The following is a 17,052-nucleotide window of genomic DNA, read 5'->3' as shown; positions in this document are numbered from 1 at the left end:
AATGTTGAATGGCTAACATTTGAACATAAAAAGTAACCAGTCACATCATTCAAGATGACATTTATTTATGAGAGATGAAAATCTACAAGATAAACACTTCCTTACTATTTTATTTTTCGCTTCCACTTAATTTTGGAAATGCTAACACATACCTGTATTCAATTTCTGACAGGTGCCAAACAAAAATTAGCATCCAACCACAGAACAACAAAGATGCTTTACACATTGTTGTTTCAAAGATGAAGGCTTAAATGAATTTCAATTCTTTGTCACTGGCTGCTGCATGCCTTCCAGAAAAAAAATCCAAAATACCATAAATGCATGAATTACGTCATTCTTCAGATGTGCATTTATCTGAAGCAAAAACAACTCATTGAAAAGTTTTAATCAACAAAAATTTGAAAGATACATATACACATTATGAAAACTCAATGGGTCGTCATGACGATTTGTGTCTCCTTGTAACTCAGATGACAGATGATCACGGAGACATCATGCGTAAAAATACTACCACCCTTTTCAACAAGATTTTTAGTGGCCTCACAAACCAGTCCTGGTAAAAACTTCCTACTTAGTCATGCTGCCATTCACAGTGACTTCTTGCACAGTAGCATACCACTAAGCATCACAACACTTCTTGGAAAGGACTGATTCCTGCCACAAAGTCAACACCTGTATCATTAATACGACAAAAATAACAGAAAAATAAGCTGCCTCGCTCGCCCAAGTGTCTGAAAAACATCAAATTTGTTTTAGCCTCCAGTGCAACTTTAACACGTCTTTTCTACCCTCAGTCAACACTAACTGTCACATTTAACGTTTTTACATTTCCAAATCCAGAAAAAACACCACCATTCTTCTACACATTCATCACTGGCTAGTGTTGCCGTATCAGTTGATCTCATGGACGACTTCCATTTAAAAAGACATGACACAAATTCTGTTCACTTCTGTCACCAAATTTTCCTGGTGTCCACACAAGGAAAATAATGCATGTTTCTATGCATTTCATCCCTGGAAATATGGTATCAGCACATGTGAGTTTCCACAGATATATGACGCTCAGTAGCGTGGAGGCGGCGGTCCTCCTGGACCCCTCATGCCTGGAGGAGGTGGGCCCCTCATTCTGGGTGGGGGTCTCATACCCCGATGAGGAGGTGGAGGAGGTCCCCTCATCCCATGGAATGGACCCCGCATACCTGTTACAAAAAAGAAAGGGAAGAATGCAGTTGGAAGAATATCATAATCTATAACTATATTATTGAACTGTTATTATGCATAAATTAGTAGGATCATGCTCTACTACCTTAAGTACACATACTACAGTACTTTATATATGTATTAAACACTGATAGAACACATTGTAGAAATTTTGCTTTTATTTATTGTTTTCTTTAAAACCAGCAAGCAAGATCTGGCATATTTTAAATAGTATAAAGGGTTGTCACTATTTAATAAACAAGACACAAAGAAAACAAAATTTCAATTTTTCATTTGGTTGTTGAGCTTTCATCCTTGCCAAAAATCGCTTGAACGCTCTACGACTTAACGAGAGTACTGTTCTAAGAAACAAGAGGCTGGCTAAGGTCTTACCAAATGGTGGTGGACCTCGTGGTGGAGGTCCCCTCCAGCCAGGAGGAGGGGGTCTCATCCCTGGAGGAGGGGGCATATTTGGGTGACCCCCTGGGGGCCCAGGATGAGGTGGCATGTTTGGGTGTCCACTCGAATGTGGCGGTGCTCCTGAAGTAAAAACACAAACCATGAAAAAATGGACAGGTGCATAAAGGTCTTAAAATGATTCTTTTGATAAGTTAAATTATTCAAACTTCAGTGCCCTCTAGTGACTAGTAAAATTATCTCCCAATAAAAATATGGTTTAAATATGTAAATGGGCAGAAAAACATGTAAATGCCAATGTGTTGTATACACAATTATTCATACATTCAAAAATTATTTTACACGATAACATTAAGATATAAATACAGGTATCCTCATATAACACGACAAGTGCTGCTGGAGAATTACTGACTGTACCTTGGTTCATTCCTCCGGCTGAGCTTGTGGGTGGTGCAGGGGGCGGCATGTTCCCAGGATTGGGCGGTAGAGGGGGTCGCCCCATGGGGGGAGGGGGGAAGGGCATGTGAGGCGGCTGACCTGAAGTATAATACAATGTGAAGACGTGAAAGTTGCATCGGAACCACAAACACTGGATGAAAAAGTATTTGTCATTTCCCTTAAACACCATTCTGTATTTTTGTGTATAAATGTAGACAGTATAGTGGTAACTCCAACAAGGATGCAAGGTGATGCAAGATTAATATTCCTGTTTCTTTAAACCATTTTCAGTAACGATTTCATTCTTTCATGGGTGTGGCTTGAAAAATAAGCAATTCCATTGGTCAACCAAAAAACATTGCATTATCATACATGTACACCCGTATGTATTATCACTTTCACTTATCACTCTTTAGATTTCGCTAAACACATCAATGAATTGGCCTAGACAAGCTGTTTGGAAAGGTAAAACATTTTAATACCAAAAAATGCAAAAGAGCAAAAAGCATGTCCTCCTACGTTATCACTGTACAGCTATAATAAAAGTACTTTACCACCAGGGGCATGAATGAGCCTGGCCCAGAGGGTGGGAGTGGGGGAGGTGGCATCCCAGTGGGTGGGGGAGGGGCCAATATTCCCTGCTGGGGGAGGGACGGGCGGAGGAGGCAGCGGTGTCTGCATCGACATCATCCCTGATGATAATAAAGGTAAAACAATACATCAGATATTAAGCAGTGTATGATGGATACACAGGGTTATATCACACCTATACCTATAAAACTCTGGACGGAAAAAAAAAAGAAGTTAGTACGTGTTTTTAATACGATATCAATGAATGCTAGTACTACAAAGTATGTCTTAAAGAAAACATGTCTAAATTATATTTGTTTATTTGATTGGTGTTTTATGCCGTACTCAAGAATATATCACTTATACAACGGCGGCCAGCATTATGGTAGGTGGAAACCGGGCAGAGCCCCGGGGATACCCATGACCATCTGCAGGTTGCTGGCAGACCTTCCCACTTATGGCCAGAGAGGAAGCCAGCATGAGCTGGACTTGAACTCACAGTTAGTCTAAATTATACAATCATCAATAAGAAAACCGAGATGATACAATCACCAACCGAGATGGATACAATTACCATGGTGACAAATGGTATAAATGAATGCTTTTGCCTCCGAGATTGGTGGAAGTGGAAAAACTTTTGCCTGATGAGAGCGAGTGACACACACCAGATATACATCTGTTAAGAAAAGCTAAGAAACACGGTCTTGAAAAAGCTTATCACTTTTCAATGAAGATTATTCGAGACCACATACATCCGGGCACTTCACTTGCAAGAGGCAGCGGCAAGCAGACAACGAGGTGAATGATAACACGGAAAGGTACATGGTCATGAACAACACTGGACAATTTCCTACGTGCTACAGCTGATAATACACCAAATTATTGTTCGACAACAGAACAATCTACACAGTATATGCATATTGTGAATGTCAAGAATACTGCTTGTCAAGTTATGAAGCCGTGAAGCAGAGTTTTGTATTCACTCCCATCTTCTTTAGACAATGTCTTCAGCATCTTGTCTGCGCAAGTAAAGAGTGCTAGCCCAAGTAAATGGAAAATACCCTGATGTTTGCAGTCTCAAATATTTTTGGGTTATACCTGGCATGTTTGGCATCTGTGTGGGGATAGCGCTGGAGGGTGGAGGAGGGGGAGGGATAAGTGTGGACTGGGAGGGGGCAGGAGGTTGCTGGGGAGGGGGAGGAGCATCCGCAAACAGTTGATGAGGCCTGTCTGTCAGGGACAAAGGATTCTGTGCTGCTAACAACCGCTCTGCAAACAAGAATGGAAACAATCTAATTCAAAGATGTATTTAACAACATCCAAAATAATATTCCACTTCACATGCAGCTTTATCTTTCTGTGATACTGTACATTTCCAAAATAAATATCACTATTTGGGGATTTACACTTTCTGGATGTAGCACAGATTATAGTGCTGAAAATTCACAATCTAGCATGTATTCATCATCAACATGTGTCAACAATCTAGACCATTCCGCCAACAGGAATTTCACAAAAATACAAAGCAGTTGTAATACACCTCTGTTGTTAAGAATTGACACAACTCCCATATATATTTATTTATTTGATGGGTGTTTTACGCCGTACTCAAAAATACTTCACTTACAGCATGGTGGCCAGCATTGTGGTGGGGGAAAACCGAACAGAGCCCGGGGGAAACCCTGGCAGACCTTCCCAGGTACGGGCGGAGTGTGAACCAGCATGAGCTGGACTTGAACTCATAGTAACCACACTGGTGAGAGGCTCCTGTGTCATTGCTAACCACCTCAGCCACTGAGGCCATCCAGCTCACGTATGAAAATACCAGATTTATGAAGGTCATCTAGTAAGTAGTATTGCTGTTTGGGATTTCCACTTTGACAAGACAACTTTAGCAGGAGGAGGGGAGTGATAAAATGCTGACAGTGTGACAAACCTGCAGCTGAGCCATGTCGCTCTCCTTTGGCATCTTTCTTGAAAGCGTATGATATAGAAATAGGCCGGTTACATAAATACTGCCCATTCATGGCTTCAATGGCCGCATCAGATGCCTCAAAACTGGCAAAGTTGATGAATGCAAATCCTTTGGAGTTGCCGGTGTCTGGATCCCTCATAATCTGGTGGAATAAAACCACACAATTTCACATCAAACATTAAGGGGTACAAAAACAATATCATCAGGCAACAACATATTCCCTTATTTCACAACACCACATTTTCCCCAAGTGCTTCTCTTAGCAATAAAGCTTGGATTTGGCATACCCCTTATTTCCAAATCAGATTTTAAGGAACACAAACGTTTTGTTAAATCAGTTGTTTCTTAATTACCTTAATTTAGAATAAGTATTTAATAAGTACAACAAGGGAGCACAAATGTACCTCGCAAGGCATTTTACAATTCATTATATAATACGTACACTTTCATTTTGCCTTTTTTACACATTCTCTTTTATCTTATTTATTTAAATTATTACATTGTTGTTTCACAATGTACTCAACAATATTTGACTTATACAATGGCAGTCAGCATTATGGCAGGAAAAAACAAGCAGAGAACAAGGAAACCCAAGTTTCACATTTTTTTTTACCAAAATCACATGTAAACAATCTGGGCTTTATATATACAGGTATTTTTTAATATAATTTTTTTATATATATAATCATAACAATAAACAAAAACTTACTTTGGGAGTTTGTAAAATGACACCAAAAGCACTGAATGTGTCATATAAAAGTTTTTCATCCACTTCTGGATCTAAATTTCCAATAAATATATTTGCTCCAACATCCAAATTTTTCTGATGGGCTGAAGCCTGGATAACAGAGAACATTTGACATCTTAGATACACGTGATATAAACAGAGAACAGATCATATCTACATACATCTGATATGCACGGGGAATATGTGATATGCAAAATACAAGTGATATAAACAGATGAGATCATATCTAAATACATTTGATATACACAGAGAATATGTGATATGCAAAATACAAGTTATATAAACAGATGAGATCATATCTAAACACATTTGACACACACAGAGAATATGTGATATGCAAAATACAAGTGATATAAACACAGAAGATATCATATCTAAACACATTTGACACACACAGAGAATATGTGATACACAAAATACAAGTGATATAAACAGAGAAAAGATCATATCGAAATACATTTGACATACACAGAGAATATGTGATACGCAAAATACACATGATATAAACAGAGAGGATATGGTATTAAAATAAAAGTGATAAAAGCAGAGAACAGAAGAATATGTAATATGTGATATCCAAATTCTAGTGATATACACAGATAATGTGAAATCCAAATTCTAGTGATATGCACAGATAATTTGTGATATACAAATTCTAGTGATATGCACAGATAATTTGTGATATACAAATTCTAGTGATATGCACAGATAATTTGTGATATACAAATTCTAGTGATAGGCACAGATAATATGTGATATCCAAATTCTAGTGATATGCATAGATAATTTGTGATATCCAAATTCTACTGATATACACAGATAATATGTGATATCCAATTCTAGTGATATACACAGATAATATGTGATATCCAAAGGCAAATGCTGTAAACAGGGTATCTGTGACACCAAAACAAAAATAGATGCAACATAAACAGTGAACAGTGAACTAACATGCAATATTCATTTATTCAATCTGACTGGTGCTTTACGTTGTAAACATAAGTCAAAATTTCAGTAATTAAATTTGGTATGTTCCTTTCTATTATTTTTGCTGAAATTTGTTTTAGATTACATAACCTGAATTTACGCTGTCAAGCTGTATTTTGAAATATTACGTAAGAAAAATTTTTTTTAAAAATTATATGAAATTTTGACTTAATTCTAAAATCGCCTAGTGATTCCTGGGCCTTAAAGGTGAACAACTAAAACAGAAATCTTGGTTTGAGGTTTAATATTGTAACAGTTCAATAGTATATCTGGTGAAATACAAATCACCTTCACAAATCTTTACAATTTATTCTTTTTCTATTTTGGAAAACTTTCTTGAAAATCACACAGTTTATGGAAACACGACCTACAAAACTGAAAACAAGTTAAAAGAAATATGTCTTGCGAGGTTAACAGTTCTGCTAAAGTGGCCCCTGACGTAAAACTGCACTCAGTGAGAAGGTAAAACTGCACTCAGTGAGAAGGTAAAACTGCACTCAGTGAGAAGGTAAAACTGCACTCCGTGACAAGTAAAGTTAAGTTTCAAACATGACATGGATGCAAACCTGCAAAATCATCATTCCAATCTTTGTGTTTGTTAAGTCACAGCACTCACCTTATTCACCCGTATAGGTTTGCCGTACAGTTTGATCATGTTCATTATCTTGATGGCGTAATCCGCATCTTCTTCTCCCATGAACTCGACAAAGCCATAGCCCTGATGAGACTGGGTCACTCTGTCCTTGGGCATGTGAACATTGACTGTAAACAACAGGAACCATAAAGGTGGATAGCTCAGCCAGGATTGACTGTTTGTTGTTTAACGAGCTGTTCTCAACAGATTTTCACTGAAACAATGGCGGTCATTTTTAAACTTTGAGAAAACCAGAGGGCCTGGAGTAAACCACTGACATTTGGCAAATTACTTTCCCGCATTTACACATCATATTGGTAGAAGACAAGAGAGGTCTCCAACAATAGACTGGGCATTTGACCCTACAAGGGCTGCTGACCAGTTATAATCACCAAGGCCTCTACAAGCAGTGAGAGATGAGAGATCTCCACAAATTCCCCATCAAAGGCTGGCACTGAGCCTGCACCTGTCACTTATGGGTCTCCTGATGTAAAATATCAACAAATTTGTTTTCCACTATTTAATTTATACTAAACGTAGCACAACAATAAAAGGCCAAAAATAATCGTTATCAAATATACAACATATATAAAACCACCAGTAATTAAGATTAATCTAATTATGTTCGAAGACGCTGTCATGCACTAAAACATGCATATGTCTTTGTATTTCTCAGATACATGCATAAACTATCATGTAAAACAACAATGGTGTGTTTATGTAGGGCACTCCACACGCTCTTAGTGGTATCTTGATATGGTCTGTATACCCTGCGTTCTGATGATTATTTTGATGGATTCATTGTTGTGCTATGTAACATACAGACAAAGGTACGGTCAAATACAGACATGCACATTTTCTGTCAATAACTAGATCGGGATACTCTTAACACACTCTGTGGTATTATACCAAATGTACGGTGGCCTACATGTGCCATATATGATATGCACTCGACTGCAACCAACAATATGAATCTGATAGTGGAAAATCTGAAAAGAATCTGTTACTCACTAGTAACAGCATTGATCCTGCCACCCCAAAGCATCCCTACCACTTACCCACCGGGCCAGCCTGTAGAAACAGCTCCCACAGAATGGCTTCAGAGACCTTCTCATCCAGTCCTCCCACATAGACTGTGGCATCTGCAATAGCAAGGAGAATTCTCATTAAATGAATACAGAGAACATAGGCATGTATATGTGCATGCAGGTGTTTAAGGCTAGCAGTTATCTCCCACTGGTTTAAAATTCTTCTGCACTGCTGCACACATATGTAGAATACAGTGCTTTCTGGTAGGTTCCAACTCCAGGAAACCTTGCAAATAGCTTTGATGTGTGGACTGTCAAGCAAAAGAGTAGCACAGGAATTTGTACATACATGTACAAGTTATGACAGTTGGGTTAATGTTTTCAAGATGTTTTTCATATAAACTGACTGTGAAAAGTCTTTCATATTTCGAGTAAGCCATGTTAATCTTACAAAGAAATGGGAACCATTGACATTGTCAACCATCAAACTGATTTGTTTGCCTGGGGTATAGTGTCGTTTGGAAAACCAATTTGGTACTGATAGGACCAATAATAATATCACAAGGCTCGAACATGTTCAATCCTACTATCCACTGCAGTGTGGTAGGCAGTAGTTTTTTTGGAGAATTTTTTTTTTATTTTTTGTATGATCCTGGGTTTCATGTTGAATTAAACAAACTAGCAATTCATCCATGTTCCCAAAGCAGACTGGACCCAGAATCAACACTTAAGTGCTGCAGCTGCTGCCTCACTTCAATGTTACGTCATGCCGAAGACACCAGACATGACACCCACCCTGTCACATTACCCATCGATATCAGTCCAACCAGTACTTGGCCTATTCCTCTTATGGCTGGGTGACAAGATATATTAGCTGGGTTGTTGACTTTAAGGCTCAATTTAGGATTGAACTTCGTACACTATAAATCTTCAACTTCAGTGGAATTTAGGCATACAAATATTATGAAAATGACATCAAAAATTATTTGTTTATGTCAATAAAGATGCAAGCTTCATAAAACTGTGCAGATTATTTCTCTACATCACATAACTCTCTCAGAATGTTTCAAATTATTGGTTGCAGTGGAGGTTGAAAAGGTCGAGGCAAATGCTGTACTCACTATGTCATCGTAGTTTGTGACAGTGCGCTGAACTGACATTGTAGATATATGTAAGCACTTTTGGATTGAGTATTTAGTAGCATGGAGAAATTGTACAGATCTCATCAAAGGCATTAGCTTTCCTCTTAGTCTGTGAATTTGACATGAAATTTCATGTATTCTTGTTATATCAATTGTCCCATTTTCATTTTAGTCACATAAAACAGGTAAACACCCCAAATTGCTATACAAACCGTCCAAATAATCATAATTCACATGTTTTTATTTGACTGCCATTTCAACTGAGCCATACTAAACAGGACATTATTGTAAATGTAAGATGCAACAGGAAACCAGGAAGTACGGAATCCCGAGGAAGCCATTCCACTGTACAAAGTAACAAAGCACTAGACCAACTGGAAAATGAACACTCGAATACATGTAACCAATCTTCCTCAAGGAGTTATCTTCCTGGCCATGTCAAAATGATCAATAATTTCCAGAAGAACAGTTCCAATGCCATCACATGAATGGTGCTGTCTCAGTGAAGCACTATGTCAAAGACACAATACAAGGTCACATATTATTTATGCTGAATTCACATAGGACTCACATGTTCCTCCTTAAAAAATTGAAATACCACACAAAGTGACACAAAGTATTTTTAAAGTGTTTGATATGACCAGTCATTGATCTACTGTTAAATCATCCACAGATTGACTGATTGATTGAGTGATTCACCTTCAGCAAGTCACTGACAAACTTTCCACATGTGACGTGCTAATTTGCATATCATATTGGTGGGATACGAGTGGTCTTCAACAAAGTTAACAATTCACAAATGTACACCTAGACAAAACAAGCGGTGGAAGTTGGGGAATCTACAAATTCCCTAATCAAGGTCTGGTTTTAACTGCACTTGAAACCACTTCATTAAAAACACAGAACAAATGTTGTGTGCTGGTACATTTGTATTTTCTATTTTATAACCGCAAACATCAAGGAAATTAGAGCTGTCTGACTTTTGAAAATTGCTACAGCAGACAGCAGCAGATATTCCAGGATAAAACCATTAAAATCTTAAATTCCCTGACATTCCTGTGTCTGGAACAGGCAGTTCTGTTTTCCCTGATATTCCAGATTTTCCCTGATCTGTGTGAACCCTGCATAATATCAGTGGCCCATTTCGTCATTCTTTACTCAATCACCCACCGATAAATATAGCACTCTCCATGTTATGACCCTTTATGATTGGCTTTATTAGAGAGACAATCAAATGGCTGAAATGCCCGGGAAACAGGAAAATCCAGACAACTGCATCTGATTGAAAGTTCTAACAACACGACTGACTCCATGTGAGAGCTGGACTACAACAGATTTGAAAAAAAAATAGGCTTTTATGTGTGCGAACTGGCCGTGGAAAGTCACTGTGCTTTTGGCACTGCTGACCGACTTGAAGTCAAGACAACAGCAACAGCAGTCCATCAACCAGTTCGTCTGAAATGTTCAGCAATTTTATTGTTGTATGATACCCTTATCAATCAGCTGGTGGATAAAGTACCAGTGGGTTTCCAGCTTAATGGTGAATGTGAAGGCAAATTTCATCTGGGACATAACTGCCACAGTCTTGCCAAACATTCCTTATGTGACAGCTAATGTGTAGCTGCAATTCAATGGCTGACACAACATGTCATGGGGAATTCCCCTAGTTGGCTTATAACAGACAAGAAAGCTATATCAGTGAGTATCGAGTAAAGAATGACTATATAGGCTCCACATGTTATCAGTCTAGGTTTTAACCTGCACCCCATCCTAGTCCTAGTGATGGAAAGACAAGCACTTTTAACACCTAGACCACAGCATCTGGCCAACAACAGCCCTGACTGTTGTAGTCATCTGCACTGGACAAGGAAAAAGAGGAACTGCACTGACCAGGGGAGTAGTTTGTGTACTTAAAGACAGACTTCAGGGAGATTTTCAGCATGGTATTGCATGTAATACAGCAAAGGCTATTCAGGTTAACCATTAAATAGGCAGTACTAGAAACTGGGATATACCAGCAGCTGCACAGGTGGTAAAGTATGTCTGCTAATGCTAAGATTACTTCATAAGAATGAGTTCGTTTCTTCGAGAAAGAAAATTTGAGAAAACAAGTCCCAGAATGTCACCTCGTTTCATGTCACCCTGCATTTGCTTTTTTAGAATAATCACTATAAACAACCTGTGGATCAGGCACAGGACAAACTTGTGAGCGAGGGATAAAAATCGGGTGCAAAACGGTATTTTGTAATTTCATTTCGAGGTCTTTGAGTCTTCAAAAGAATCACTATCATTTTCAGAGTCTCCGTAAATGTCATTATCATCACCAAATGTTTGAGATTCTAAACCGAGAAGGCGATACTTGGCAACAGCTTGGGCAGCCAAAGAAGCTGTGAAGGACAAATTAGGACCTGCGAGACGTTCTAGTCGACTTGACACACTAGCTTGTTCACCAGCATCAACAAATGTCTCTGTGCTTCCTGATGAAACAGGTAAATCCTGGAGAAGAGCTGGCGGTTTGACACTGAGGGGAGACAACTCATCTTCTTCAGCTGCCGGCTTAATTGTCACTTTGGGCAAGTTCTGACCAGAATTCATCAATGATTCCTCCTTCACATTATCACTTTGGATGTTAACACCTGCACTAACTGTTCCTGGCGTACTCTGGACATCAACTCTGGACTCCAAACTGACTGACTGCACATTATCTCCTGAATGACACTCACTCTGAACAAAGCCATATTTGGCAAGTAAAATTCTTTCCTCTTTTTTCTTCCGTTCTTCAGCCAGACCTGAGATCACTGTCCTTAGTTCAGACAGAAGTCGGACAGCTTCTTCCTTCTCCTTTTTCTTCTTGGCCTTCTCTTCCGGGCTTAGGAACTCATCCCATGCAGATGCCTGCATGTCCTCAGCTTCATCATCGACATACGTCTCAAATACTTCATCCTCAATGACTGGCTCACCCAGGATTTGCACAGTCGCTTTCGTAGCTGGTTGCTTTTTCATAGATAAGGACACCTTTCCATGCGTTTCACCTTCAGCACTCTCTGGCTGTCTTCTGAATAACCTGTCACCTTGACTTTGACCTTCAGACATGCAGTCATGGCAAGCTGCCAACTCTGTCTTGATTCTAAGCAACTTTTGCATCCATTCATTATTGGGTTCATCAGAAGGTTCTGCATCAGAGTTGTCTATTTGTTTCTGTATGTCTGAGGCCAAAGACTGTGATATTTTCAGAGCGGACTGAAGGTGAAGGTCAAGGCTATGAATGGCTACATACAATCCCTTCAGTTGAGAGTTTCCAGCCCTATCTGGAACAGGTTCAGATGTGTTGTCTACAACTGTACTGGCATAGTGAAAGTCATAGCATCGTTGCAACGTAGTTAAACTGTCTTCTAACATAGAGACTGGTGTCTTCATAACTTCATGAAGTAGCCTATGAATAGATAGTGATTGAGCCTTGGTGGCTGGCCACTGAGACAAAGACTGAAAACAAATGGCCAAACAACGAATAAACTCTGACTGTTGTAAAATCCACAAGTTACTCATTCCTTTTAAAGCTGCAACAGAAAAACTATCTGTAGCTTCCAGCAGTTGTGCTCTAGACTCCTCTGAGTTTCCTGTCACATGTACACAGGGTCCAAAGTCTTCAAGATCCATAAAGGCCAGGTAGTGAGAGGTTCCTGACTCTGGGTAGAGAGGGTACAACGTTTGAAGAAGACGACGTGTAGCATTTCTGATGTACATCATGCTATCCCGCGAGGCATGGAAGACACTATGTCGCAGCTCTGGGCACTGACGAGCCGCACTTCGTCCAGACCTTTGCTCCATTCCATGTAAAGGTCCTGTGTTAGCAATCAGAGTAAAACCACGGGCCACTAGCTCGGACTCCTGAATGAGTCGAATGGACTTTTTCAAAAGCAACTGAAACTGTTCCAAAGTTTTCAAAAATTCTACAAACACTGTTATTTGCTCTTCAAGCCTTTTCTGTTTGATAAACAGAAACAGATAACAACCAATCAACAGCATAAGACAACATGTTGCCATGACAACCAATGGATCAGAGTAAAAGACATGTTTAAGAGTTAAGTTTGTTGTCATTATTCGTTGGCAGAGAACCGCAACAATTACCACTGCAAATCCTAAGAGCCCTGCAACTTTTCTGCAAGCATCACTTTGGGTTTCAAAACATGGTCCAAGGAACTCCTCTAGAAAACTTGCATCATCTGGTTCAAGAGTAGTGCCTTGTCTCAACTCATAATAAATTTTGCTCCTTGCAACAGTCTCCAAATGTCTCAATGTGGTTTTCAAATGAAGAAAGCCAAACCAGTCTGATATGAGCATTTTCCAATTCTTATCAATTTTTGAACAGTTTTTGCCAAAAGCTTCAGTTAGAGCTTCATTTTCCCTCAGCTGTTGAGTTTGATAAGTCTCAGTCTTGACATCCTCTACACCAGCAGACTTCAGATGTTGATGTAATGCAGAGTTCTCAAAGATAACATCTTCATCAGAATCCTGACTCATGATGAACACAATGTTAATTTTTGCAAAAAAAATTCTATCAAAATTAAGAAAAAAACAAACTAAAAACACATTCTCTGGTGCCTTAAGGTCAATGCACACAATGTCACTGTAGTCGAGTGTGGTTGCAGAAACCAGCTGAGAGCAAGTCCCACTCTGGAAGAGATAGAAACCATTGTAAATACTCGTTCACGCAGACCTTTGCCCTTTGGAGATAGTGAAAAGCTGTTTTCTCCATATTCTATAGCCAAACACAACCATGTAACAAGTTTTGTCTCATCTACCAATACAAGCATCCCATTGGGGTTGAATAATTGCCACAAAATAATGCAGTTAAAAGAAGCAATATGTTTCAATGGAAAAATAGTACCTAAATGTTTTGGGACACAATACATGTATCAATCACATGGTTTCACATGACATAGATGTAGAATTATTTACATATATTCTGAGTTATTTTCATTTTACTTTTTGGGCCGTAAGTATGCCAGTTTTAGTATATATAGTATATATCACTTGAACAAACTGGAATAGGGACCACCAGAATAAAAATATAGTACACTTATGAAAATATTCACTACATGTATGTGCAGTTTGACCTGTCTTAGACATCATATTGAATTTCTTAGTAACCGCTAATTCATTCCGCTAGCTTTACCCTTTACAAAAATTGTAAACAACTGCCATATGCAGTTGTAGTTAAGAAGTATTAAAGTAATCTTCAGCTACCTACAGGAGAATGTGAAATTTCACTCCATGTTAAGACAGAACTATAAAACAGAGCAATCTCGGAATAAGCTGACTAGTGACTTCCTGGCGATCAGTAACCCCAGTTATTGCTGAGTTAGTTTTTATTTTTTCATAAGACTGATCTAGTCAAGAGATTGTTCCATTTAAAAAACTAATACAATGACCTGCCCTTTCGCTCTACCCAATAAACACTGTACTTGCGATGAATCAAGCGACAAAAAGTAAGGAATATAAGTGTCTGCAAACTTCAGGCCGTGGAAACGCATTTGATATGCAACTTTGTCTCAAATGTCATAACATAATGCAATGGCATCTGCATCAGGTATAAGCCCAATCATCGTTTCAGGGGTATCAAGAGTTCACTCAGAAATCAGCAAGACAGGTGAGAGCTCTCGCAAACTAACGTAGGTAAAAGACGTTATTTACCAATAGTTGCTAGACTGAACACGTCGGTCTCTCAACTCGAAGGCACTGCTGGCACTTAATGTAACATCACGTCTTTTTGCTGTGGTAGTTTCCTTTGCCGAACAAAATTTGAGCGAAACCAAGAGCAGTCTAGGACTAAAATTGACCATTACAAAACCAACGTCGTACCTTGTTTATATTATGCATTAATATGTAACTCCCCCCATAGCGGGGAAAAGCGCCTGACAATGAGAGCAAAACACGAATGAGATTATACCTTGACATTGTAACAACAACAACATCACAAAAGCTAACCGGGGGATGATGTTATTAACAAATATGCAAACCACAAAGTTATCATTTTTGTGGAACTGTGTCATTAGGCAGGGTATAGTATCGGCTTGTCAAGCACATAAGGATGAAAACTCCCTTGAATATTTAGAAAAGGAAATATACAAACCTTGATTACGTTCGGCGATCGGACCCGCCGCCATTTTGTAGCATGTGGGATAACCGTAAAAGGGCTAACCTTGCACGCAAATAAATAGAGGTCCCTGAAGAAGGAGCACTGGTCACAGTGTGTCTGTCAAATATGGGATCTTGGGTTTATACCTAGTTTGTTGCCGAAAGGAACTTAATTCTGATTATCATATTCTTTCACCCGCTGACATTCTTTGCCACGAAAAGTCGTTAAAAAAAAAGAAAGAAAAGATAACATTAGGCGATAGCTTTAAAAAGATACATGTACGGTAGCAAGGACCCATACTACACATGTTCATGGAGGTCCATGGCACATAACCAAAAGACTCAGGTACACATATATAAACTTAAAATTCGGCCCCCACATCAATAACTGACTATTTGGAGACTGAGACTTGCTAAAGAGATGAACATATGTTTCCATGCCTTTTGCATTAGACCTGACATGAATATAAGGCCGGTTTTCTAAGACCTGGGATTGAGATAATCACAGCTATACAAGGCTACTTTAGAGTTCTGGTAGGGCTAAAAGTGGGACATGAAAATTTCTGACATTGACCATCTCCGAGGCAAAGTTTTTCTCATTTGCACATGGTTTCCGCTATACATTCTTTTGTGGCACCTACACCTTTCACCGTAGCACTTCGTCTTAAGATTGGCATGACGGAAGAAAAGCTGTTCGATCTCGCCATTTCATTTGAGGCTCTACCTCGTTTATTGCCGTATAACTCATTTAGCCTATAATGACACGGGAAAAGATTAAATCCTATAGCGCCAGAAGACATTAATATTTATTTTCTTTCAAACTGAAAACTTTTATGTATGTATACATGTACATCAAACAGGCCTGTGTATGTAGCGCTGCACCGCCTGTTCAAAATATTCAAGGGAGATAATCAATGCTGCTATAAATTCTCTCGTCAGGCCACTATGAATATGATACTGTACATGTACATTATGCCGTGTATGGTGTACAGGGAATTTCGTCTCGCGAGTAGATTTCATCTGCGAGATCAGCCCACAAATTGCCAATACAGTTAAAAGGTTTCCAGCCGTTAATCGTCATTTCAGATTCCAAAAGCAACAACAAGGACCGATGCCTGTGACAATATTACCAAGTTGTAAATTAACTGTCTGAAAGCAGGATCATCTCTTATAAGAGCTGTTTCTCTGAAACGAACTACACTCCAAATGGTTTGCTTCACCTGGGATAATTTCTGGCGTATATGTAACCTTTCGTATGCAAAATTCTCACAGCAAAGAAAACTGGGGTCCTTTTTTTCCTACAAATTTTGGCACTGTGTATAATATAACATTAGTATATAACCTGTCATGCATATGAAAGAAACGATCAATGACCAGGTTAGAAATGTATCAACACACATCCCAAAGAAGCCAAAATAAGCCAGCCTGGAAGCCTGCAGAACTTTCCAATGATGTTGGAATTTATTTATCTATTTGATTGGTGTCTTTCTCCGTACTCAAGAATATTTCACTTATACGACGGCGGCCAACACTATGGTGGAAGGAAACAGGGCAGAGTCCGGGGAAAACCCACGACCATTCGCAGGTTGCTGACAGACCCTTCCACGTACGGTCGGAGAGGAAGCCAGCATGAGCTCGACTTGAACTCACAGCGACCGCATTGGTGAGAGGCTCCTGGGTTGTAAATGATGTTGGAAAGTTGCGTGCATATCAAAGTTGCAAACTGTATCATGAGTGTCCAAATCTTGGGTCATGCTTTAAATTGCATTTAGATA

General features: G+C 39.1%; 2 protein-coding genes across 2 annotated transcripts; both read right to left on the bottom strand.

The window, feature by feature from the left end:
• Positions 1–890: 890 nt before the first annotated feature.
• On the bottom strand, positions 891–15,306 carry LOC135475354 (splicing factor 3B subunit 4-like). Its single transcript, XM_064755213.1, has 10 exons — positions 15,273–15,306; positions 8,028–8,111; positions 6,952–7,097; positions 5,310–5,438; positions 4,562–4,742; positions 3,724–3,894; positions 2,685–2,747; positions 2,035–2,154; positions 1,594–1,740; positions 891–1,199 (listed from the first exon to the last, which is right to left on the bottom strand). Exons 1-10 carry the CDS (start codon positions 15,304–15,306, stop codon positions 1,063–1,065), a joined length of 1,212 nt encoding a protein of 403 aa, XP_064611283.1. The 3' UTR covers positions 891–1,062.
• On the bottom strand, positions 9,906–13,762 carry LOC135475249 (vezatin-like). The gene has a single exon (XM_064755075.1). It carries the CDS (start codon positions 13,658–13,660, stop codon positions 11,390–11,392), a length of 2,271 nt encoding a protein of 756 aa, XP_064611145.1. The 5' UTR covers positions 13,661–13,762; the 3' UTR covers positions 9,906–11,389.
• Positions 15,307–17,052: the final 1,746 nt, after the last annotated feature.

The sequence above is a fragment of the Liolophura sinensis genome, chromosome 9, assembly GCF_032854445.1.
Source record: "Liolophura sinensis isolate JHLJ2023 chromosome 9, CUHK_Ljap_v2, whole genome shotgun sequence".
In the NCBI taxonomy this organism is placed as follows: Eukaryota; Metazoa; Mollusca; class Polyplacophora; order Chitonida; family Chitonidae; genus Liolophura; species Liolophura sinensis.
Note: the sequence above shows the minus strand (reverse complement) of the source record. Positions and strands in the feature narration are given on the sequence as shown.